Genomic DNA, 27,441 nt, shown 5'->3' on the forward strand with positions numbered 1-27,441 from the left:
TATAAGATTCTAATCGCAAAAGTTCAACTACAAGTTTTTGTTAAACAAGTATAAAAAAAACTTTAAATTTAGATGTGCAGTGATAGAAGTTTAGGAATTATCTTTTTCTCAATAGAATTAAAATCTCTTAACAATACAATGTGCATTTAAAAGGTGTCTAGGTCAATAGGACAATATGTAAAAGCTATCATTATTTGTCAGCAGTTGTATATGATTAGGGACTTGTTAGTTTAAATGTATAAGTCTTTGCTGAAGTTGCTTTATTGTGCAAGTCATTGTTTTTATATTATAACTAATTGTATGTAAGTAAGTTTTAAGTGGCCATGCTCATTGATGAAGTAGAGAAATGCAAGTCATGCATTATTAAGGTCCTATTTCCTTACAACCAAATCACCATATTAAGTAATCAGATGTCAAATATAATATTTGTAAAGTATACAAACGTAAATACCGGAGAAAGTTGACAAAAAGAGTTAGATGACAAAATACAGACAGTTGATGCAAGTTTTTTTTTCTGTAGTCTACAACAGAAAAGAAAGGATACATTTTATATGAGGGGTATTAAATTTAAACAGACATAATACTCATGCAAGGCATTTTCTGGATCAGATAACTACCTATAGAGGCCTATTTAGAATTTCGCTTGCATTTTCACTGTGCTTGCACTTATTCACAGTTGAGATTAAGCTGGGTCCCATGTATGTTTTTGATAAGATTATAATTATTGTTCCAAGTCTTTCTTAGACACTGGTCTCCCCAACAATAACAGTTCCCTATGATTCTCATGGCTATGTATGTACATATGCACACATTAAGTATGAAAAAATTGGGTTTTATTTTTGAAGCAGTTCATTCAATTATATATACTCTTTTTACACGTTTAAGGTTTGATTGTCAATTTAAATTATGGTATAATACAAGTATGATCAACAATTTATTTGGTCCTAAACTTTAAAGATTTGGCTCCAAAATATTTGTACATTTATACTGAGGAATAGCATGAATTGTACATACATTATATTATTTGAAAACAGCTGTGGCAGTGTACTGACCATTTAGTGTTGTTTACTTTGTTGTATAGAGATTTATTACCTTAACTATCTATTTTATATTAAATTTGTATTTTCAGAAACCTGAACAATAACAGATTAGAAACTCTAGAATCTGGTTGCCTTGACAACTTGACATCTATAGAAGTTCTAAAGATGAACAAGAACAGAATAGACAGAATACCAAAAAAATTGTTTGACAAATTAACACAGCTGAAAACTCTGTAAGTGATGGCTGTTTTATCTGGTATTTCCTACCATTTTCTTCTTATTATTTCAATTATACTTAGATTGTTATTACACAATGTTATAGTCAGATTACTAAAGATAAAAACATTGACATATTAAAGATTGAATAGTTAATTTGTACATTCACCTTTTTAGAAAAATATTTTTAAGGTTAAAGCTAATGGCTTCTTACAGACTTGTAACAGTTACTGAAATATAGCAATGATCTTTTAGAACTTGACTTAAGTATATCAATTTCTAGATGTTGGGTAGTTTTTAGTAAACAAATAACAATTAATTTGTCCATTTTGATGACAGATCCAAACATTGTCTACTGCAGGACTACTTTAAGGGGGTAAATGTATATTGCAGGATTGTGATAAGCACCCAGTTATTAATGGCTTTTGTCTACGTTTATGGGAACATTAAATATAATGGAAATTGTTGTTAAGTGTTTCAGTGGGAAATCCTGTCAATTTCACCATTTCTGCTTTATACTTGATAGTGATGCATCACTCTTTTACAGTCAGACTTTATTTGCAAATAATTGTTTTAAACTACCTTGTTATAATGGTAAATGTATATTTTTTCAATGATGCATTTCCTAGAAAAGTTGAGACTAATTAATATCATGATGTAACAACCATTGTTTTGAGTCGTTATGTAATTAATGCAGACTTTTCACTATCAGAATGTATTTAATAGAAAACTATTTATTTTTTGTGACCACGCTAACAATGTCTTTTTCTATGGAAAATAAGAGAGGAACATTAGTATCTACTGATTTTGTCTCTAAAATTTATGAGATGAAATCTGAGATAATCATTTACATATTTTTGGCACTTTAGAAGAAATAAACACAATATGAGAAATGTCAATATGAAATTTTGTTAATTTGAATATTATTTCATCTTCACATTTTCTCTACACATTGCTGAAATATTTATGTCTTTTTTCCCCCTTAAAAAAATGTATTGGAATTTGTCATTATTGTTTAACTCTTCAATGACATAGTATTCCAATATGAATAGTGTATATGTAATAAATAATAATAAAAACTGTTTGATTCCAGGGAAATAACCAAAAACCGACTGTCAAGGTTAGATGGAATGTCTTTCAAGAATTTAATACATCTACAAACACTGAAACTTAGAAAAAATACGATATCAACAATGAATGATGCTACTTTCTTTGGATTAAAAGAACTGAATACCTTGTAAGTATCTCAAATAAAAATGTTATTTTACTTCCTACATGTTCTATTTTTAGAATGATTGGTCACTTGTTGTAAGGGCTGTTTCCAAATTGATTGTGGTGGGGGGGAAGGGAGGCCCTCAAATTAATAATGGGTGATGACATTTCTCAAATTTGTTATTTATATTATGGGTTGTTGGGGACTATTAAAAGGCAACTCATGCCCCCCTCTTAAATTTCATTCAGGAACAGCCATTATTGCTTGTCAAATTCAGTGAAGAGTAACTTTTGCTTTTAAGGCTGTCTAGTATGTATAAAAGATATGTGGGTATATCTTAGAAACTCTGTGTGTTCTATGATAAAGACAGCCTGCAAACACCTGGTCAGAACATTTTCTTGTTTAAATTTGTAAAATTAAAGATAAACAGATTGGGAATATTTTGTTAGTAGCTGGGTTTCCATCTGATATTTATGCTTGTGATAATGTTTCAAGCTAATTATAGTGTCAGATAGAATATTTTTTACACCTTACTGAGGCTGTGTTTTTACAATCTGATGGAGGTCTTTAGTAAGGGGGTCCTCAATCGGTCCCATCATAAAGGTGTAGGCCAAGTACATGAATTAAGCAAGATACCATAATATCATATTACTTCTGTCAAACCAAGCAGATATATACATATTGCAGTAATGCACCATATATTTTTGATGTAGTAACATAGTGTAACAGGAGTTGGAAAGAAAGAAACATTTGTCATGATTATCTGAGGTATAATTTGTCCTTAATCCCTTGTTCACTGTGCAAGATATCCTGAAATGTAAATTATATTGGAAATATCATACAGAAAAAATCCTAAATCTGAATGTTTGTTTCAATGTTGGTTTTAATAAATGATTTATTACTAAAAATTGAAACGTGTGATTGAGAAGTATTATATTTACCAAATATTTTCTTTATTACAAAAACTTTCTAAACCCTGACGCAAAAAGTTAGGAAAACATGGATAAACAATGAAGTTTTTATCAGTGATAACTGCTGTAAAATTCTCATTGTAATCAATCTCACTTAAACATTTGTTATAATATCTTCACCTTCTGTTTTTGAAACGGTCATTAGCAACTTAAGTAGATTTGCAGGTTGGGAAGTTTTGGTTTCTATCAGTATTCAGGTATAGGGTATCCTAGTCAGCTACTTTGTGAACCATTTGTTTTGCTAATTATCCTTCATATGATCCTTAGTGTACGTAAGATACACCCTGCTACAATCCGAATCTCTCATTTGATTTCTAAAATAAACCTCACTTACAGAAGTTAGAATCGTTATGTAGCAGGAGGTATAGTCATTCCGATCCCTGACCAGTCTCTCATAGGAATTCATTACTGCTTATGCAGGTGCTGCAAAAATAGTTGTATTAATATATATTATGTAAATATTTAGATAATTTCTTCTTCTTTAAATGAATTTGTTATTTCACTCTAATATGAAATAACAAAAACAAAAGAACATTTTCATAAGACAATGATGATAGATAAAGAAATCAGAATAAACATTTTTAATGTTTTATATTTGGGACAACATCATTATAATTTTAAGTTCAAATGATTCCATATAATGTAATATGGGTACTTATGATGTCATCAAAGACTGTCCATCTTTTATAGAAAAGATTTATTATTGGTCACGTCTTTATTTTTGTTGTTTTGTTCATAACTAAATGAATTAATTGTTATAAATCATTTTTACTTTACAGACAACTGGACCACAACAATATTACCACTGTTTCCAGTAAATGGCTGTATGATTTGAAGTCTCTTAAAGAAATGTAAGTTTCTCAATATTCAGATAGAATAGATAACAAAACAAAAATACAAAAAAGGGAGGGATTTGTAGAGAGCAGAAAATGGATGAATCATTTTACATGAACTAAGTAAGTTTTTCCCTAGAAAACAAACTGCTATAGTTCATTCTGAGGTCATGTTCTCGCTACAGAAAAAGGATATAAATGTACTGAAATTTTATGAAAATATATGCTGAAATTTTAGTTAACTTTCATATCCCAATTTTTGACAGTGTTTGTTGTAGCACTATAGATGTATAACTTCATTTTGAACTAGAACCCTTAGGAACTTTACATCTTTCACATTTGAATGGCATATAAGGTTTTGTGAAATTGTAAAGAATAATTCAGTCAAATCACTGTGCATCTATAACCTGTTTTAATGATAGAATAAGTGATTAATTGTCCTCTCTGTTGGATATTGTTTTGTAATGTGCCAGATGTAACCAGTAGGAGCAATCCAACTAACATTTATGTGACAAAATCTCAATTTCCCACTTATGCAAAGTCACATGTCTGTTATTGTTTACAAATTGGAGCCCTGTTACAGCAAGGTTATGCTAATCAGGACCAATTTTTTGGCACAGTAGGTGACTAAGGTAGAAAATGAATGTTGTTAAAAGTGAATATTAAGTATCATGATCCTTGGCTTTGTACCGATCTTCAAAAGGTCAAATGTTACTTCTTATTGGAAAAAGTTAATCACAGTTAAAAAAAGAAATCGTAATAAAAGAAAATGTTTCTATGTTTCTTTTGATATTTGCATGATTGAATTTTGATTAGATATTTTTACCAGGGATAGTGTTATTTTCACTTAAAACATTGTATTGTATAAGGATTCAACAATTTGCAAATTTCTTTTATTAATCTTTGGAATGAATATTGTCTTCATGTATTTGATTGTAAGTTTTGAAGCCCCACCTAACTTCTTTTTAGCAGTAAATAGTTGCCAGTTTTGACTGAAAACCATTCTGAATGAAGAGCAAGATTAACCAGAATACTGAATTTCAATCCAATGCACATTTATGTTAATTGGAGTAATTCAGTTCCAATTATTAGATGCTTGTCCTAAATGTGCTTTAAATATTTGCCACTGGATTGTCAATATTAATTTTAAAATAGGTTGTCTTGAATATGCATGAAATAACTGCCCCCTAGACATTAATGATTAAGCAGGCAAACAATCAATTGATTTATAAAAAGGCAAATTTTGTCATGATCCTATGTTTTTTCTGCTTTTACCAGATTCACACATGTTAATTTACTTTCTCATGCTAATAACTTGTACAGCTTGAATGGTCATTATAAAAATGGTTGAACTTGGTCAGTCTAAAGGTTAACTGTACTGCCCAAATGAAGTGAACCCTGTCCATAACATTCTAGAAGTAAATTGAATTTCCTATAAGATGTGTTATACATATGTCTGTTAACTCTTATGGGAGAAATCACTAATTCTTCTTCAATGAAATTTCATCTGTCAGTCACCTGAATATACTTCATGGATGAGAGAGTTCGAATGAATAAGCTTTGAATAATCAAGCTAGGATTTTTTTTTCATTCCTTTCTATAGTTGAGAAATATCTTATGCTTCACTAACCTGTTGATCTAGTGAAAGCTGATGATAATACGCTAGCCATATGCAGATGCATGGTCTAAAGAAAGAGTTGATAAATTGGGTTGTGGTGATTAGAAATTTCAATTGAAATATATTGCTTACGACATAAATGTATAAAAAAAGAAGATGTGGTATGATTGGTAGTATGGAAGATTTGTATTGTCGAAGATTGTGTTGTTAATTGTTTACGACGTTGAAAATAAAATGATAAGCTGCCTTCTCATGCTTCAGTCACATTAAGTGTGTGTTTGGTCATCCTGTTTCAAAAGAACCTTTATAGAATGGACTTGTTAATTAATTCATTCCCTTTTTAGTCATCACGAACACCAAGATTTAAGTTTCTCGGGTGATTTGGCAAACATTAAAATTTTATGTTTATGACTTCTACTTTGACTTCTAAATTCATAATTTAAAAAAAAAACTTCATGTAATTTTGTTCCTTTTTATGTGATTATGAAAGTGTGAAGATATTTTGTAATTTATCATGCTATTTTTATTTATGATCAAATTACTTGCACCATTTCATATATTTTGAAAGGCAATGAAAGAAATCATCTTTCACGTTCAAACCATCTGTATTCTGCTAGACTACCATTAAACCTAAATTATTGGAATACTTAAATTATTTATTGAAAATTAGATAATCAACTTTGGATTGAAAGAAAAAAAGAAATGAAGTAAAGTTTCAATAGTACACCCTTGTTGGTCATGACAGATGATAAAAGTACTAAAATATTGAAACAGATGACAGTATGAAAGTTGCTTGGAATGTTTCTGTTTTAGAAAAAGATGTGATTGTTTCTCTCAAAATTTTGAGTGCTTGAAAGAAGTTTTTATTTCAGAAAACATGACCAGCTTTGTATTTTTATTTCAGCTCTCTCCATCACAATAAGATAACCAAAATTGAAGCTAACAGTTGGCAGTACTGCCCAAAGCTGGTTAAACTGTAAGTACACAATCGCTATCGGCCAAAACAAATAAAAGATAATTTTTACCACCAATTTGCATTTCTTTCTTACATTAGTTAATTAAAATTGCTTAGTTTTATGGCCAATTATGTAAAAAATAATTATATTTTTAAAAAGAAAAAAGTAGTTTAGATAGCATCCACCCTAGGATATTCTGGCTTGTGTAATATTGCTGCACATGACTGAAACTACTATCTGATACTTGGATGGAACATCTAATCAGAGAAAAACTCAAATGAATATAGAAATGCATAATGTTTGCAGAGGACAGGTGGAAATATTTAATTAACAGGTGTTTTGATCATTATTTCAAACCTTAATGTGCAATAAGATATACATATGGTGGGGCTGCATAGATAAATGTTTGTATAATTATCTCCTCATGACTGGATAGGACTGTTTTAATGTTGGGTTGCTGTTTCATTGAAATTTACCTGACATCTACAAAAACATGTATACCAGTTATTATTAGGATCAGTTCTCTGGACGAGTGGTTTGTTCCCATCCTTGAAGACAAAAAAATCTGAAAAATTTAATGATACTGCAAATTCAGAAATTATTGAGATTTTTTCAATATTATAAATGCACAAATTGTGGCAGTGTCTGGTTTGCAATAATAAAACTCACATAATTTCAGGTTTTTTTTCCCATTTTTGTAACATTTTTCTATTGAAATAAGTAGATTTTGAATTTTTCAAAGGTCATGGATTTACATCAATAAATGCGCTTATTAATTTCTGTATTTATGGTAACATGTATCAAAACCTTCTTCCTTTTTCAACATGTAAGTGTATAAGAATGTTTCATGCTTTCATAAACTTAAATTGCTATGAAACTGTCAATAGCTGGGATCTGATTTGTATGATGTTATATCAGATTAAAACACATGTCAGCCAACGAAATTAACTTTAATGACAGCAACTTCAGCTGACTTATTTCAATAGTAAACTCAATAATTTAAGAAGGAATAACTTCCATTTCAATGCTAAATTGATAATTCTATTGTTAACAGAATTGATTTCTTATGAAATAACATTTGATAAGAGCTTTTTCTTTTATTCAGCTGTCAATAAAAATGTACCAGGTGTTTGAATTGGTGTGAAAATAGAACTTGTCATAATGAAAGAGTGCATTACTTTTACAATACACAAATTGATCTGTATCTATGCTGTTTATTCATGAAATATAGTCTGTTTTGAATGAAAAATGGGAAATTCAATAGGAAAAAAAATGAAACATGTTCTTGGGTCAGATCATGTGTCATTATACCAACACCTATTCCTCACTGGCAATATGAGTAACTTGTAAGAGGAGTAATGTCCCTTTTAACAACTTTATTTAGAAGTTAGATTCCATTTCTTGATGAATTCTGGCAATTAATATCTTCAGTTCTTTGTTGTACATTTTTGTATGGCATGTTCTGAGCCATTTGTGTGGTCATTAAATTCTAACAGTTCTTTTTGAAGTCCTAACAACTCTTGAGTATTCAGTATGGATCAAATGATGTAGTTTCCTTATTTCTTTGCTAAAGCATATGTTTATTTACAAGTTACAGCTGTATCTTGTGTGTAATACAAATTATACACTAAGACTTATTGATGGATACATGTCACACCAGAGCAAATCTGGCTTCAAATTCACTAGATTCGATAAAATAACATTACAGACTTAAACCATATGTTTTTTGGGGATAATTAGATATTATAGAGTAGAATATTTGGACAATATCCAGGGGTTGTCTTATTATCAGGTGTTAATTGCTTATTATATAGAAAAGATGGTGGTAAAGGTCCCCATCATTATATATAAAGATTGTTTGTTTCATAAACCAGGCCTGGTTTCAAAGGGAGTCTAAAACTTCTCCCTATAAATGCTAGTGATGATTTCTCCCATCTGGTCGTATTATGAATTTTACACTAAAGAAAATTAGAACTTGGAATGGTTGAACTTAATGGAGAAAAGTCAAAACATCTCGTTATGGACTTCTAACTTCACTCCTAATCATCGAAAAGTAAAATTTTAAAACTTAACGAGAACTGAAGTTTTAGCATTGTGAAGATGTTTGTAAACGAGAACTGAGTTTTAGCATTGTGAAGATGTTTGTAAAAAAGAAATTAATGTTTCTGCTTTGTAGCAATAAATGTCAGGACATGATGAGTAAAACTCAAAAATGAACATCTTTGATAACAAACTGATAACCATAGGTAAATTATTTTGAGAATATCATTTATTTGTTATTTGATATGCATGCAAAAATGTTTTATAATTTTTTGACCTCAAAAATGTTAACCTTATACATTTGTATCTGAAATTGTGTATTATTTATCAAAATTTACTCATATATTAGGATGGTAACTTATTTGACGGACTACATTTAAAAACGAAAAAAAATCTTTTAATACATAGTTGACTTGTGGCTTATCATAATCTGTTTACTTAAATATTCATTATCACTAATGATATTAATTGTTCATAAGATATGGTTAATTTGTTAATTAGGTGTAATATATAAAAAGTGAGTTTGGTTGCCATATTATCTGTTAGTACTAATTAAAAACGTGCTTTGTCTGACAAACATACTTTCGTCAAGTGCTACATCATGTGTATAAATTCCATCATATAACACCAAGGCATTTCATTGGTAGAAAGAATTGTGTATTTTTGTTTAATTAAAAAGCATTGTTATCTTACTTTTGATAGAGAAACAGAGGCTATCTTCTGAAAACATGTGTTCATTGAAGATTTTCGTAAATGTTTTCATGCACTGTTAACCTTCTTCCTTATTTCATCAAGGTTTTTATGATAATTTATTTTCTTTATTAAAACTGTAATGAAAATTTTGAGCTTAAATCAAAATTTGAATGTCATGGCCTTTGTTAGATATTTGAATGATAATGAAATAAAGTTTGGATAATACAAGGTTTTACTGTGACTTTATAATACACCCAACAAAGAGATACAATCAGTTATACCCACCTGTATATCTTTAAAGATATGTTCCAGGTATGTTTCCTTTATTGACACACAGCCAATTAAACAGGTGTTATAAACATTCAAATTAAATCACAAATCTAATTTATCATATTTCAAATATTCAAATGATAAGTAAAGAGTTATCTTTCCTTAGGTTTGTACTGATAGTCATGCTTATAAAAGTCTTTCAAATGACTGTCTTTTGTTTTAATGGTACATGACATAAACATTTAGGTGAAGATTATTTTGGTTGGTTTTCTTTAACTCTAAAATAGACCCATTATAAGTTAAAAAAAAAAAATGTTTTGATTAGACCAAATGTTCAAGTGAGATTCAGACAGAAGAATATTATTGTTATTATGCTTTTTTCTTCTTATTCAACCTGCTTTCAAGGGGGTCTCATTGGGGGTTCTGATCCCCGATCCTGCTGACTGTTTTGTCAGATTCCTGTATCCCGCTTACACTTTATACATAAGCAATTCTCATTTTTTTGTAATTTCCCGTGTCCTGCTAGACTTCATTTCCCGTTTTCACGGCACAAGAACTTGACTTTCACGTGTCACGCTTACAAAAAATCGGCAATCCCGCATCACGCTTAGACCCCACTGAGACCCACTTTCAATAACATTCCTCTAATCTTCTCGACTTATTTACAATATTGTTGATCAACCATTTCAGAAATTAAAAGTAAACAATGGAGTAGTTATTATATATTTAACCCTCTATAAAAAAATAGTGTATGCCTTATTTTTCATGTGTTTGAAAACTTGATTTCTGTTGTGGTATGTTTGTTGACTATTTGAATGAAACCTTTCTCTCAAAAACCGAAGTTTATATTGATTTTAGTGTCTTCAAGCATGAAACATTAACTTCATGCATTAAACAGTGAATCTATAACATTTGTGTAGAGAAGGCATAAAACAGTAAATCACTGAATATTTATATAGAAAAATATACTTTCAAAAAAACATAAAAAGAAGTGCACCTTGAAATTTGATCATTTTATAGTGAATATTTATTGGGTGCATCCAGTAAAATTAATTGCTTATTTCTGTGTGATAATTGGAATGGAAATCAGTAGATTACTCGCACATTTAACTTAACATGCAAAACTACTCAGATTTATACAAAAAATAAATAAAGAGAAGCCAAATCTCCACCCCTTTTTTACCTTACCATCTGCAGAAAAAAACTTTATATCTGATTTGAAGGAGAGAAAATGATTTATTATCTGTATTAAATTTTCACAGATAAAGAACATTCGCAAATAATTACTTAATGTGTGCAGTTTGAAGAATTATTTCAGCAACAGCCTCAACTTGACAGATTTTACTACTTTCAAAATATTATTTTGAAAATATTATAACCTTGACAAAAATTTCAAAGTTTTAATATTTTGATTATTGAATACCTTCCAAACATCAGTACTAAAATTTTATTGAAAACTTTGAAATCCATTTATAAAATTCCCCTTCTTTGACAAGACTTTTACAAGTGTTAATGACAGGCTAATTATTGAATACTTTCCGAACATATGTTATAACATTTTAATAAAATCTTTGAAATACAAGTTATAAAATTCCCTATCTTTGACAAGACTTTTCTAAGTGTTAATGATAGGCTAAATTATTGTATACTTTTCAAACATCATTACTAGAATTTGTTTGAAAACTTGAAAAACAAGTTATAAAATTCCCTATCTTTGGCAAGACTTTTCCAAGTGATAATGATAGGCTAATTATTATATACTTTTCAACATCAGTTCTAAAATTTCATAAATTTTACGAAAAAAATCCCACCTTTAATAATATGTTGATTATTGCAGAATGCAAGGGTGATATAAATGTGTTTAGCAAATGGCTATCAGGAAACCTAAGCATTGTGGGAATTTTGGCACGAATTTCATTAGTAAAATCTATTTTAAAGGTTAACTACTTAAACAAACAACCTGTCATTTTATAGCAGCATCATGAATGATTGATTTGGTTTAAGGTGAGAAATTGTTGCCAAGTAGACAAAAGAGTGTCTGCAGACAAGTATTCTAAACTAGGAGGTTGTCAAATTGTGCAATAAGAACAAGTGACACTTTGAAAAAAAGGGGCAAAATCATTTTGCATAGGTTTAAACAAGAATGTTTTGTCTCATGTAATTTTGCTCCCATGAGTACTGTTGATCAGTTTTACAGTTTATAAAACAAAAAAAGGTAATTTCTAATCTAAGGGACTAAGATGTTTTTTAGGTAGTAGAACATCCTGATTTAACTATCTGTTAAGATATAAGGTTAGATTAGGAAGGAAAGAAAAAGTGAAGGTATGAAAGAATCTGATTCAATGCTATTTACCAGTACAAACATATTTTCATCATTCATTGTATGACTGAGAGTACATGCAAAATTTCTTCTATCTGTGTCTGTCACCATTCTTCTATCCATCTCTCTGTGACCAAGGATTTTGGTCCAAGAAAGTTGTAATTTTTTTTTTATTGAACAGAGACTAAGATTTGATTTTTTAAATATTTACAAAACTGTAACTCAATATTTGTTCGATTAATAGAGACAAGCCCAATTTTAGATGTTTAAAAGTTCAATTTACCTTTTAATAGTTATGTAACCTTTCTGATGGAATTATTAACAACTTTTTATGTGTTTTTTGTTTGTTAGTTTTCTCAATTAAAGTTAAAAAGTCTTACAACCAGTTCAAGCTTTCAAACTTTGGATTTGAAATATTTCAAATTTGTTGTTTTCATGTTATGGAACTAAAATGAGGTGGAATATTAAATGATAATTAAAGAAAAAGGGCAATAATACATATATTCTGTATTGATGAAATAAATGATTGTTGAGTTTTAGTCATAAAGTGCATATCTAAGTGCATATCAACTCTATGATCATTCTGGGTGCACCATTTTACCAATTCTGTCTAACTTACAGCATTAAGTTGTTGTGTTAAGACGTTTAACACCCCCAACTATCTAACTAACTAATTCTTTTTGTCTTTTACAGAGATATGTCTCATAACAAGCTGAAGGCCATCGTCAAAGAATCCTTTAAGAATCTAATGGCAGCTAATATCCTCTTACTGAAGAACAACAACATTCAAAACATAGAAGAAGGATCGTTCCATGATTTGGTGTTTCTCACTGAACTGTACGTATAACCTGTCAACAGTCTAATTTAAAGATAATTGAATATTGGAGATTAAGTCATGCATTTTATAATTTTAATGTCAATTTTTAATGATTTATTGATTAAAGGGCTCTTATGAATGTATTGTGAATTATGTATTATTAAGTTATATTTACGACTTGTATGAAGAAATCCGCGATAAAACAAATAAGAAACAAATATATAGTGAAATGGCCTTCATCATGAATTTGCATTTGTGACAGGTAGATCTATCAATTAACCGTAGGTATTTGGATTTAGATTACCGATCTGTCACAAGCAGTTTTGGCACATTTTTTTTTAAAAGTTCTCAGCATTTTGTTGCTGCAGTGATTATGATTTTGATGGACCAGTATGTCCCAAGAACACGTATATGATGAAGCAATCCAAGTCTTTGACTAAGCAGAAAGCACTTTGTCAGAATGAGAGATGATATTATTTTAATAGCATTTTTGTTTGTTATTTACTGTCATCATTCATTGTTAGACTGATCATTTCTGAAAAAGATTTTCTGCTTATATATTGAACTGACGTAATGAATTGTACACAATATCTTTATAACATGGAAACAGTTTTTTGTAATTCCTCTTTCTTGTGTAGTAACACATTCAGATAAAATGATATGTTAGCTTTCATTACCTTGATGATATCATAAATTATACAAGTGATAAGCAGATTTTCAAAATAAATATAGGGCAAAGTAAAAATTAATATTTGAATGTTTTTTTGGCAGCACTGATTTACATATGATATTTTATTATCTTTACAGAGAATTAAGTAATAATGAACTTTCCTGGACAATAGAAGATATGAATGGAACCTTCAGTGAACTACATAATTTAGAAAGTCTAAGTTTGGAGAACAACAAGATTAAATCTATTGCCAAGAATGCTTTTAATGGTCTAATCAAAGTGAAAACTTTAAATCTTCTCAATAATGAAATATCTACCATCCAGTCAAACGCTTTTGAGACCATGGTTGAGATGGATTCATTGTAAGTATACCTGTTCATCAGACCTTTAAGTGTCACAGTGAATTATAGTGTTTTGTTGATTCTTATAACTGAAAGCCATATTATTTATACCTTTTTCCCCAATTTTGGTCTTTGCCAAAGTTGTTAAAAATGCGGTTACTTTCATGATTTTGCAAAAAAATATACAATGATAAGGAAATGCAACATAATCACACCAAGAAATTAACCTTGCAGGTAAACATGGTAGAGGGGAAAGTGTATTATGACTGAATGTAACCGATCTAATTCTTCAGATGGTCACATGATAATGTTCATTTGATATGTCACGCTTGTTTAAGATATTTGATATCCGTCCTCAGACTTGTCACAGAAGTATTAAGTTCATTATACCAGCAGTCTTACTTAACAAGATATTGTGCAACATAATAATACAAACATATTTGTGTAATCATATTTGCTCCCATTTAATAATATCAAATCAACAATGTAATGCAAAAAATGACTAATTTTGATAAAATTATAATCTCTGGTGTTTATGTTGTCACGGTGACATTCATACTGTATTTATGTTTGATCTTTTTGTTCATAAGTGGTCATATTGTGTAATCATACTCATTTTGAAATAAAACTATCATAATTTTGATTGTATTTCATATTATTATTGCAAAAAAGTTATTTAGCACCAAATAATTGCATGTAACAATATACTTCTTCATCTCTTGTTAATGAATGTCAATAGCATGAAAGTTGTTTTTGTTTTGTAGGAAATTTTACTCGACTAACTTTCTGTGTGACTGTAAACTAGCCTGGTTATCACAGTGGTTGATGGCCAAGAAGTTTGAGAAGTCTGTGACAGCTAGTTGTCAACATCCTGACGACCTTGAGGGAAAGAGTATCTTCAGTATTGACCCTGAGCTGTTCAAGTGTGGTAAGGGTTATACTGCTTCTATAGTATATGCACATTAAGATGTCAAGTGTGGTAAGGGTTATACTATAGTATATGCACATTAAGATGGTATGCACAAATAAATTTCAAAGATAGTAAACTGATTGGAGAACAAGAGCAAAAACATAGAAAAATATCAGCAGTTTTTGGGTTTGTGTCTAAAATGGTTCAATATTTATTAATTTTAACAGTTCACCTCTCCTGTATTTTTTAGACCTGACCTTCATAAAGTTTTAAATAGTACCATTACAAGATACACTCACTAATTTCAAGTCCAGCTTAAGATAGTGTTGATTGAATCACTGATGAAGTGTGAATGAAGATAGTGTGTTTGATAACACACTGATATAGTGTGATTGTTGATTGGATGTGTGATAAAACACTGATATAGTGTGATTGTTGATAGGGTGTGTGATTAAACACTGATATCCAATGTTAACTGATTTCTACTGAATATGCAAGGACTTCAAATCAAATGAATTTTATGCGTGATCAATTTGTGTGTACTGTGATTTTAGTGAACGAAAGGTCTGTTATGTATTTAATATAAAACATTTATCAAAGCACTTCAATAATATAGATCAGTTCTGAATCTTTAAGTGATTGATTACATTACAGATGGTAATACATTAAAACCAGTGATCAGTATCAGTCCCATTTCCAGGAAAGCTGTACAGGGAGATAACATTACTCTTACCTGTGAAGCTGTCAGTACAAAGGATTCAGATACACAATTCAATTGGAAGAAAGACAATATAGTAAGTTTCATTATTGTTATCCCAAAAAAGTTGTCAGCACTGCAGATTTTGAGAACTTGCTAAGCTGGAAGAAAGTTAGGTGAAAATATTTTTTTTTTTTTTGCTGGAAGAAAATTGTTTGAAAAAAGTGTTTTATTGCTTCTTAATTGTAGACCATAACATCAATGTGGAAGAGTATCCAATGCAAACAATTAATTTTAAAATAAAAAAAATCAGCTTTTGTGATGCTGTTTCATTGAGGACTTCCATGTATTCCTATCACACTTTCACAGTAAAATACAGGACAAAAGAAAACTGTACTGCAGCCATGGCTTTAAACAGAAAATATGCAGACATCTCCATTTTAATCTAAAGTATCAATTATATTGTAAAATGTTTTTAGATATTAAAATGTTGGTTTCAGTAATTTTGATTGTGTTTAATACATGTATTGTAAGGATGATGTTTATATTTCAGTTACTGCTGAATCCATTAACTGAGAACAAAATAGCAAAAGATGATACTAAGATAATCAGATATTCCTCCAAATTACATCTTTATGAACTGAAGGACGGTGATTCTGGGGTCTATCAATGTGTTATATTAAACAGCTTTGGACCAGCATACTCAATGAAGGCCTCCATTGAAGTCCATGGTTAGTTTTGTCTCATAAATTATTTTTTGATATTTTTATGATTGTTTAATTTATTTCAATATTTGATGAATTGTGCTAATTTTGTTGTTCTAAATGTTCAACTATGCAACTATAGAAACTATGTCTTTCAAATGAAAAAGAATCAAAAATAGATTGACTCTTCAACCTGAAAGTCAAAGTTAGTAAATTTAGATTTATTATCCATCTTTGCACCAACAAGAAGGACAAAAATTAACCATCCTTTTTCAGTATTGACCAGTTAAGTATGATACATTAAAACAAACATTCTAATATGACGTCCTTATTACGCTTTGTAAACAAAGCCGTGTTCTAATGAGCACAAAATATGTTTGACACATGCGCACGAACTTACTGTTTATATTAACGTTTTTTCCATCGTTACCCTTTAAAATATATACATTTAAGCAGCTAACATAAACTTTTATTATATATTTTTATGAAACAACATATATTAACCCTGCTCGTAGTTTTTAAACTTATCAAATATGAAATGCAATGCACAGACTCCTCGAGGAGGAAACGGGAACAACCAAACATTTTTACGGTAATTTCGTACGCTTCGACCTATAAAAGTACTGTATTTGTCCTATTAGAATCGAAATAATTCCTTTATGTCATGCTCTATGCTCATTTTAACATGGGTAGGCATTATATTTGACCACATTTTACACCTCGCTTACGCTCAGTGTAAAATATCGACAAATATAATGCCTACCCATGTTAAAATGAGCATAGAGCATGACATGTAGGAATTTTTTCTTAATTAGAAAATGAAGTAACAAAAACTGTCATATATAGGATAATGGAAATAGAAGAAAAAAACACACAAAATATAAAGCATGTAAAACCATACAATAAAAGTTTATGATTCAAAGTGATATGTGTAAATAAAAAAACAAAGTAATTCAGCAATATGGATTTTTTTTTTCAACTTCTTTTACAGTATTTTTCATAAATATGCTCATTTAAGTTAACGGTACATTTTCTGTTGTCTAGTATTCCCCCACTTCTCAAAGAAACCATTTGATGTAACAGTCAAGGTTGGTTCAGCTGCTCGCTTGGAATGTTCTGCCACTGGTCGACCTAATCCAACCATTTCTTGGTCCAAAAATGGAGGAGATGATTTTCCAGCAGCTAGAGAGAGGCGTATGCATGTTATGCCAGATGATAATATTTTCTACATCCTTGATGTAACTAAATTTGATGAGGGAACTTATACTTGCACAGCAAAAAATGATGCAGGATCTATTAGCGCTAATCTTAATCTTACAGTTTTGCGTAAGTATTGAAATTTTTGATTTAAGAATTATTGAATTAAAATTCAACAATAAAACACTTTATTACACTACTTATAACGATAGAACAGAAAAAGAGTAAGCAGTACATACTCATTCATGTTGAAAAAAGTAGTTTCTTGTGTAATTATTATGATAATCATTGAAATAATGAAAATACTATCTTAAAACAAAGTAATACAACATTTATCAAGATTTAAAAAAAAAAAATCCTCAACTTAAATACCTATGAAAAAGTGTTTTTTTTTTTTATTTATGATATTTGAAATAAAAAAAATCTGAAATAGTTCTAAATTTTATTTCATACTCTCTATACTGAATATTTATAAAGAAAGGGAGATGTGGTATGATAACCAATGAGACAACTCTCAGCCAGAGTTTAAAAAAAATGGATATACACAATTATAGGTCACCACAGGGCCTTCAACAATGAGTAAAACACATACTGTGTAGCTGGCTATAATATCCAGACCTGAAAAATGTTAAACAAGAAAAAAATAACAGCCAAATTATCACAATACAATTTACAAAAAAACAAATATGACAGACATGAACCAATGACAACCACTGAATTACAGGCACATAGAGAATGTGGCAAGGTTAAACATGTTTGTAAACACACAATCCTGTTTTTAAGATGGATTTTTTTTTTAATTCAATATTTTGATTCTTTCTTGTTGCAATCAGAAGAAACAATTTTGTATAAATTTTCATTTTAGAAATCCCAGCTTTTGTGAGACCAATGGAAAGGATTAAGAAAACCCAGGAAGGAGGTACAACAGTGATAGAATGTATGGCAGAGGGTATCCCAAAACCTAGACTGACTTGGTATAAAAGTAACAAACCTCTGGAATCAAACCAACAACGATATTTCTTCACTGCTGATAACCAACTGTTAATAATCGTTCAAACTCAGGCCAGTGATGCTGGAGAATATAAGTGTAATATGACCAATACTCTGGGACATGTCAGTGGCGTATCAAAGCTTGTTGTGTTCCGTGGAGATAAACAAATCTCTGTTGATCCTAAACCTGGCCCCCTAATTACAACTCCAAGTGACGAATCGACGACAACAGGAATAATAATCATTGCCGTAGTTTGTTGCGTGGTTGGAACGTCACTGGTGTGGGTGATCATTATATATCAAACAAGAAAGAGACATGAAATGTACAGTGCCACGCCCACTGACGAGACCACTTTACCCTGTGAAGTGGCAGGCCAAGGGTACCAGCCCTATCCAGATGGTGGTACCTTGTACAATGGTCCAATGACTGTACAGGGCTATCCATATCAGGACTATCAAATACAGGAATCTGGATATGAATCTTCCTCAGGACAGTATCGTGCTCCGAGACCAGCAATATTTCCCAGTGATGTGGATGAAGAAGAGAATAATATGACAGCTCAGTTAACTTTTCATGAACATAAGAATCGAGATAATAGTGATAGTGACATTCATTATCCCAATAGTGAAACAGATTCAATGAAAAGTTCTCAGAGTACGAGTAGTACTCATACAAGTGGACATCAGACTTTACAGACGTTTCGTCCAATACTCAGTAATTCTAATACTTTTGTAAATAGAACTCAATCTCAGTCAGATTCTTGTGAAAATTGTGAGAAACAGAGACACTCTTCAAGTGCTGATATGCATTCATGTTCACATAAACAATCTATACACAGTATACCTATACCGAATGGAGTGGCACTTCATCATGGCTCTCTACCTCAGCCACCAGGTTACGCTAGTTTAAGAGGTCAGTTTCAATTGTTTATTTTTTATATGATTTATATTAATTGTTATTTGATGGGATAATAATACATTATGAATTCTTAAGTTTTCAAGTAGTCCTTACACTTCCATCTTTCTACTAAAAATATGTTGATATATTAACAATGTAATTTTAAAATAGGATTTGGTCAAGAAAGAAGGAACAAGTCACTTACTATTGGCATCATATCTGAAATATGAGAGTTTTTAGATAAGTTTGAAAATTGTCAGAACATAAAATGGATAATGAATTAACTAAATAATAACTCCTTATTAAAGTTCTTAAACCACTACTCCATTTCAATCAGCCACAAAGAACATCATTAGCAGTCACAGTAGGTAGGACTTTAGTGTCAGGAACAAAACTGTATGGTATCTAAAAAAAAAATCAATATACATATTTTTGTTATAACCTTGATGTCATTATACATTAACTTTTGAAGTCTTCATTTATGGAAAATATATTTCCATGTCCATATTTATAATTTAATTATGTTCAAATTTGGATAAATAGTTTCAATTAGAAATGTTAATTTAAGGTGAACAGAGAATCATGATTTATTTTTTGTTTCAGATTCCTCATGTGTAATTTGCAATTGTGATAATGAGGTCAGTGGATGTACTAGTCAACTGTCCCAAACACCACCATACTCAGATCGTAAGTATACCTAAGGGTTACAAAGTATCTAAAACACTATCATACTTAATTTATTTTTATATCTTATGAGCTAAAAACTCATAAGTTTGATGAAGGATAACCAATTGACTGAAAACACCACAAAACTTAAATTCTATAATTATGGATAACAATCTTTCCCATGCATCGCCATATTCATATAGTATAAACAACTAAAAGTTAATTGTTTGTTGTCTTATATACCACATGATTTAATTCATGAATACTATTTAAATTGCTTGGGAATTTTTGAAACATACCATATAAAAAGTCATGTCATAAGTTCAAATTGAATTTCCTAGACTTTGGTCACCAAACCTTTTCAAATTATTTAAATGTAAAAGTCAACTGTCCCTATCAACACCATATTAAATTGAGTTGAGAAGTTAAAACTTGTTAATCAAAGGTCACACTGCCTTTATGTAAGACATGTTGATTTCTTTTATACTCAAATAACAGAATGGTCCCTTTTAAAAAAACAAATAATGCAAGATCATTTGGTTGTAGGTACAGCCAACATTTTTCTACAAAATAGTAATAATATAAAAAAGGTCATGATTCAGTCCACAGTTTATGTCTTAATCTATTCATCTATTCATATAAAAAAGAAGATGGAGTATGATTGCCAATGAGACAACTCTCTACAAGAGACCAAATAATACAGAAATTAACAACTATAGGTCACGTACAGCCTTTTACAATGAACAAAGCTCATACCGCAGAGTCAGCTATATAAAGCCCAAAAAAGACAAATGTAAATCAATTGATATGAAAAAACTAACGGCCTAATTTATGTACAAAAAAATGAACGAAAAAAAATTTGTAACATATCAAATCACAACATCATGTAAGTTTTTTTTTTAAAGAATTAGACCCATAGATATAATGTAATTCCTAATTATAATGTTGTTTTGTTATTACAGCTTGTAATCATCATACCAAAGTACCTTCATCACCAAATGGACCACACACTAGCTGCCATAACTCATCTAATACTCCAGACACAGGTCCAGAGAAAAGCCCACCTGCCATTCCTCCTAAACAACATAAACATTCTCATTCTAATATACGCTCTTTACCCAATGGTGTCCATTTAATGGTCAATGGATCTGTCGTCAATGGTGCTGTAGACATTTAGTATTTATTTTTCAAATTGTGATTTGCATAATATTTAAATATGAATTTGTTAGATTTTTTTAAACAGAAAAAGGACATGTATTGTTATATAGTTCAAAATCTGTACTGTTTTTTTTTTATGAAAACTGATCACTCTAGATCATTCCAAATCTGAAAACAGTAAAATTTCTTGGTTTTTTTTCAAGTAAGGGCATTATCATTTAATTTCTTAAAGTGCCATTATGTAAAATTTGTTATGCAAATTATGTGTTATTTCTAGTTTAAAATATGAACGTATTACAAATCTTTGCTTGTGAAAATGAAGTTAGTTTTAAAAATGTCAGTTTCTCCAAAAATTTCTTTTGAATTTGATAAAATTACATGCTATTATACTTTTGTCTAATTTTAGACCAATTTAAATTCATAAGACTGTATTGTGTCCAATATTCAATGTAAGCAATGTAATGAAAAATGAATATAAGCTCCTTAGGTGTCTACTTTCAAATTAAAAATCTGCTTCATTGGCCTTAAGATCTTTTTTAATTAGATTATTTTACTGAAAAAGACTTTTAGTTTGAGTTACTGATATTTTGAATGGTAAACTTTATAATGAATCTTAAATGGCATTTTTTTTATAATTTTGTTATACATCATGTTTTTATAGATAACTCATTTGTGAATCATGTTAAAATGCATTGTACTTTGTTGTATATAAATGACGAGATATACCTCAGAGAGAGCCCAGAAACTAACTAGTGGATTTTCTACAAGATTCAAACAAAACAAATACATTTTTGTCAAACAGTATAACAATCCTTTGGATTACAATAGTCTACTTTATAGATTACAGGGGTTACAAATAATTGATTATTTTACACTTTTTGCTTTCTTACTGTAAAGTTGTACTGTGCAGTCTCAGTGTCCATGTAAATGGTAACTGGACTAATCAGTTATCTCAAACACAATTGTGTTCCTAAAATACATCCCCCTTTCTATTTTTATTTACTGCAGGGAAGTCCTAGTTCATTTTCAATGGCTTTAATTTGTTGATTTTATTTTAGATTATTAGTATAGCTGTGTGTATGTCATTGAATCAGCTTTATAAAATTATGATTTACAAAAATATTTTTCTTATCGAGATTGAAATTTTAAAAACAATAAACTTTTTATTCCATAGATGTGGTAAGAAGTCAGACCAGTTTAATATATTGCTACTTCTATCCAAAAAAATAATGCATTGATTTGAGAATATCTTACACAATTAATTTGATTTAAGTAGAGTTTTTATATAACTTCTATTACACAAACATTCTGTTTTAGCCAGAATTGCATTTTGTGAAAGGAATTTTTGTTAAACAGTTGAAAAAACATTTAACTAAAAAGGATCTTTGGGAACAACAAAAGTATACACAATTTAACACTGTACCAACTCTTCTACAAAAAGGTAAAACAATGCATTCATTCTTGTTTTAAAATATTTATTTATTATGTTCAAAGTAAAAGTAAAATCTATTGAAAGGCAAATAATAAATGTCTAAAGTAGGGTTTTGTTAAGCGGATCTAAGAAATTGTGGCCATTCTAGACACAAATTTTTGATACTGTAAAAATAAACATGAATATTTATGAAGCTGATTTAATTGTGACATGATTGTGATAGAAATATTTGTTATGTACAAATGTACCAAAGTTGTAAGATTAATCCAATATTGGGTGCTTAGCATTTCCAGAGACTTGGAAGTTTACTCTACTTGTTTGACGAGAAAATACTTTTTTTCTGACCAAGAAATCCATAAAGTTGCTGTACACAAATTAAAAGAATATAATAAATTATTTTTGTGAAACATTTACTTGTAAAGGCAAATGGTAAAATATTCAGATGACCATATTTACACATTGTAGTCATTATCTAGTATAAGCACTATCATTATCTAGTATAAGACAAGATTTCACAAGTAAAAAAAAATGAATAACAATCTGCATGTTTTTGCTTTAGTATTATATCTTTGTCTTTCACTGCTTTTCAGTATAAGAAGGTTTTTTTGCATCACATCTTTTAAAGTTTGTGGTCTAAATTAAATTTTTAAACTTTCACTTGATCCAAAATGAATACTCTGTATTTTAATATAACAACTTCTGATATTATGTGTCAATATAAACATACTATTAACTTATTCAACAGCATGTTTCATTTAATATGAATAGGAGACATTTTCTATTAGTGATAAACACATAAAATTTGAATCTTGGATTAAACATCTGCACATATAATACAAACCGCGACGAAGTGTCAATTTTCCTGGTTTGACATAACAGCTGTGTGTATATATGGAACAAGAAGATAGTATTACCTCCACAATAGCCTTGATAGAGCAACACCTTTATATACATGTCTGAACACTGTTTTAATGTGCAAACTTTTTCTAATGTTTCTCTCTGACATGCAATTTGTGAGAATAAAATTACAAATTGATATAGTATAGTCCTTCAAGTTTAGGTGAAATAAGGTTAGATTTCTTCCAAATGAAAATTTCATATAAAGTTTGTACATGAAATTGATATGTTAATATAAAATATACCACAAACGTTTTCTACATTGATGAATTTTTGCACTATCAGTTTCCTTTATTAATTGATTTAATGTCTCATAATTGGATCAGATTTCGTTATTCAACACTCTCTCTTCATAAAATTAATTACTTTATGCCTCAGATGCTAGAACATCTGCATGTGAGGGAAAATATTATTAATATGCATATCACATATCTGATATAAACACCCAGAATACCTTTACAAGTATATGTTTTACAACATGTTGTTACAAATGTTTGCCAAAATAAAACTCAATAAGAAATCCATTCATCGTTGACAGAACTTCTTTTTTTGTATGTTGACTTATGTTTTAGTAAAATCAATTCTTGTGTTAAAAGTAAATTACATTGATTTTTAAATAAAAGAACCTTAGTTTTGTACATTTTATTGTGCCATTAGTTTGTGCCTTTGATATAATGTGATAACATACATTTCAGTACTGTAATCAGAATGTCATGTAATGGGTTCTTTAAAAACAGTATCTACGATTTATTTTGTTATATTGATTGATATATGCAAATAAAATGTTCAAAGTCATTTTATGTATACATTGTCAAATTGAAATGCCATCTCATTTGTATGCAAACTGCTGCATGTTTGTTATGTATTACCAATGGCCAAAATAATGTTCAATTCTTGTATTCTTTGAAAATAAAAATCATTTTTAATAAAAATATATTAATAATTATTGGTTTTCCATATATGCATTAATCAAATTAAATAAATAAAATATTTACTTTGACCAATCAAAGATCTGTAACGGACCAATGACAATTAACAATTGTTATTTGAGGCATATAAACTCATACCTTACAATTACATAATGTGGGAAGATGTCGAAGGGAAACTCTTATAAAAAAGATGTTTGGTAAGCGAGTGAAAACTTTTGCTAAGAATCCAAATTAGGTCCACCAGTAATAACTGAACCAGTAGAAAGAGATAATGGCGCTGGAACATAAAATCAACAAACAATACAAACAGAACTAATGAAACACAAATAAACCCCCCACTACAGCAATGGATGTTGTGTGGCTGCTTCAACATAGCCTATTCATACAAAGCTGTATGTTTCAGAAAGTAGATTCCCTGGATACTTTCAAAAAACAAATAGATTTTTTATACGACCGCAAAATTTGAAAATTTTTTCGTCGTATATTGCTATCACGTTGGCGTCGTCGTCGTCCGAATACTTTTAGTTTTCGCACTCTAACTTTAGTAAAAGTGAATGGAAATCTATGAAATTTTAACACAAGGTTTATGACCACAAAAGGAAGGTTGGTATTGATTTTGGGAGTTTTGGTCCCAACATTTTAGGAATTAGGGGCCAAAAAGGGCCTAAATAAGCATTTTCTTGGTTTTCGCACTATAACTTTAGTTTAAGTTAATAGAAATCTATGAAATTTTGACACAAGGTTTATGACCACAAAAGAACGGTTGGGATTGATTTTGGGAGTTTTGGTTTCAACAGTTTAGGAATTAGGGGCCAAAAAAGGGCCCAAATAAGCATTATTCTTGGTTTTCGCACAATAACTTTAGTTTTAGTAAATAGAAATCAATGAAATTTAAACACAATGTTAATGACTACAAAAGGAAGGTTGGTATTGATTTTGGGAGTTTAGGTCCCAACAGTTTAGGAATTACGGGCCAAAAAGGGACCCAAATAAGCATTTTTCTTGGTTTTCGCACCATAACGTTAGTATAAGTAAATAGAAATCTATGAAATTTAAACACAAGGTTTATGACCATAAAAGGAAGGTTGGTATTGATTTTGGGAGTTTTGGTCCCAACAGAATAAGGGGCCCAAAGGGTCCAAAATTAAACTTTGTTTGATTTCATCAAAATTGCATAATTGGGGTTCTTTGATATGCCGAATCTAACTGTCATGACTGTGTATGTAGATTCTTAACTTTTGGTCCCGTTTTCAAATTGGTCTACATTAAGGTCCAAAGGGTCCAAAATTAAACTTAGTTTGATTTTGACAAAAAATGAATCAGTTAGGTTCTTTGATATGCTGAATCTAAAAATGTACTTAGATTCTTGATTATTGGCCCAGTTTTCAAGTTGGTCCAAATCGGGGTCCAAAATTAAACTTGTTTGATTTCATCAAAAATTGAATAAATGGGGTTCTTTGATATACCAAATCTAACTGTGTATGTAGATTCTTCATTTTTGGTCCTGTTTTCAAATTGGTCTACACTAAAGTCCAAAGGGTCCAAAATTAAACTTAGTCTGATTTTAACAAAAATTGAAATCTTGGGGTTCTTTGATATGCTGAATCCAAAAATGTACTTAGATTTTTTATTATGGGCCCAGTTTTCAAGTTGGTCCAAATCAGGATCTAAAATTATTATATTAAGTATTGTACAATAGCAAGTCTTTTCAATTGCACAGTATTGTGCAATGGCAAGAAATATCTAATTGCACAATATTGTGAAATAGCAATTTTTTTTTAATTAGAGTTATCTTTCTTTGTCCAGAATAGTAAGCAAGAAATATCTAATTGCAAAATATTGTGCAATAGCAAGATTTAATTTTAATTGGAGTTATCTTTCTTTGTCCAGAATCAACTTAAATCTTTGTTATATACAATATACAATGTATATTCACTTTTTACTACCAACTGATAAATTAAAATAATCTTTACCATTCAGTGATAACAAGCAGTTTTTTTACATCTTAATATTTTATGATGTATTTAAATGAGTAGTTATTGTTGCAAACTCCATTCGAAATTTTAATTGAGATTAGTTTTGGAATAAGGGAAAGGGGGATGTGATTAAAAAAATTGGGTTCAATTTTTCTCATTTGAAATTTCATAAATAAAAAAGAAAATTTCTTCAAACATTTTTTTGAAAGGATTAATATTCAACAGCATAGTGAATTGCTCTAAGAGCAAACAAAAATTTTAAGTTCATTAGAACACATTCATTCTGTGTCAGAAACCTATGCTGTGTCAACTATTTAATCACAATCCAAATTTAGAGCTGAATCCAGCTTGAATGTTGTGTCCATACTTGCCCCAACCGTTCAGGGTTCAACCTCTGCGGTCGTATAAAGCTACGCCCTGTGGAGCATCTGGTTTTAATGTAAAATACTCATTTATTATGAGTAATAGAATAACAATATTTGGTTTATGGGATCCTGGCAAGGTCAACATGTCTGTCAGACAGTGATTATCAAGGTTCGAGTTTTGTGGTCAAGTCCGATTCTATAAGCAATATGTCAACTGTATTTGATGTGTGGAAAGATTTTGTAAGGTGAATTGTTGGAATGGCAGGTTTTATCTGACGTTGATCTCATTTTCATGGTTCATAGGTCAATGTTTAAGATTTTGTTGTTTGGTTCGTTTTTCAAAAACTTTTTAAAACAATATTTAAGCTGTATTTGGGTTACGAATGATTGGAAGGTGTGCATGATATATTTGTAAAGTGTATGCCTGTTTGACTGGTTGCCTTGAATATCTTATTTTCATCGGAAAATGTGTGAAGTTTTTGTGGTTCATCTATTTCTAAGATACTCTAAACTATATGGACACCTTAAGTGATATATTGAATGATTTTAAGGTGTACATGTCTGTCTACATATTTCATCGGACCCTGACCTCTTCATGGTTCATTGGTCAATGTTCAGTACACA

The 27,441-nt window shown here is 29.9% G+C and overlaps 1 protein-coding gene across 1 annotated transcript in view; it reads left to right on the top strand.

The window, feature by feature from the left end:
- LOC139497603 (leucine-rich repeats and immunoglobulin-like domains protein 3) overlaps positions 1-24,490 on the top strand; it is a 40,301-nt gene extending 15,811 nt beyond the window's left edge. Inside the window, exons 6-18 of the mRNA XM_071285839.1 lie at positions 1,130-1,273; positions 2,350-2,493; positions 4,220-4,291; positions 6,796-6,867; positions 12,864-13,007; positions 13,795-14,019; positions 14,763-14,926; positions 15,563-15,702; positions 16,159-16,336; positions 17,354-17,635; positions 18,372-19,409; positions 19,998-20,081; positions 21,023-24,490. Coding sequence (XP_071141940.1) covers positions 1,130-1,273; positions 2,350-2,493; positions 4,220-4,291; positions 6,796-6,867; positions 12,864-13,007; positions 13,795-14,019; positions 14,763-14,926; positions 15,563-15,702; positions 16,159-16,336; positions 17,354-17,635; positions 18,372-19,409; positions 19,998-20,081; positions 21,023-21,237 — 2,902 coding nt within the window. The 3' untranslated portion in view covers positions 21,238-24,490. The remainder of the gene's footprint in view (positions 1-1,129; positions 1,274-2,349; positions 2,494-4,219; positions 4,292-6,795; positions 6,868-12,863; positions 13,008-13,794; positions 14,020-14,762; positions 14,927-15,562; positions 15,703-16,158; positions 16,337-17,353; positions 17,636-18,371; positions 19,410-19,997; positions 20,082-21,022) is intronic.
- Positions 24,491-27,441: the final 2,951 nt, after the last annotated feature.

This window comes from Mytilus edulis, chromosome 1, assembly GCF_963676685.1.
Source record: "Mytilus edulis chromosome 1, xbMytEdul2.2, whole genome shotgun sequence".
Lineage (NCBI taxonomy): Eukaryota > Metazoa > Mollusca > Bivalvia > Mytilida > Mytilidae > Mytilus > Mytilus edulis.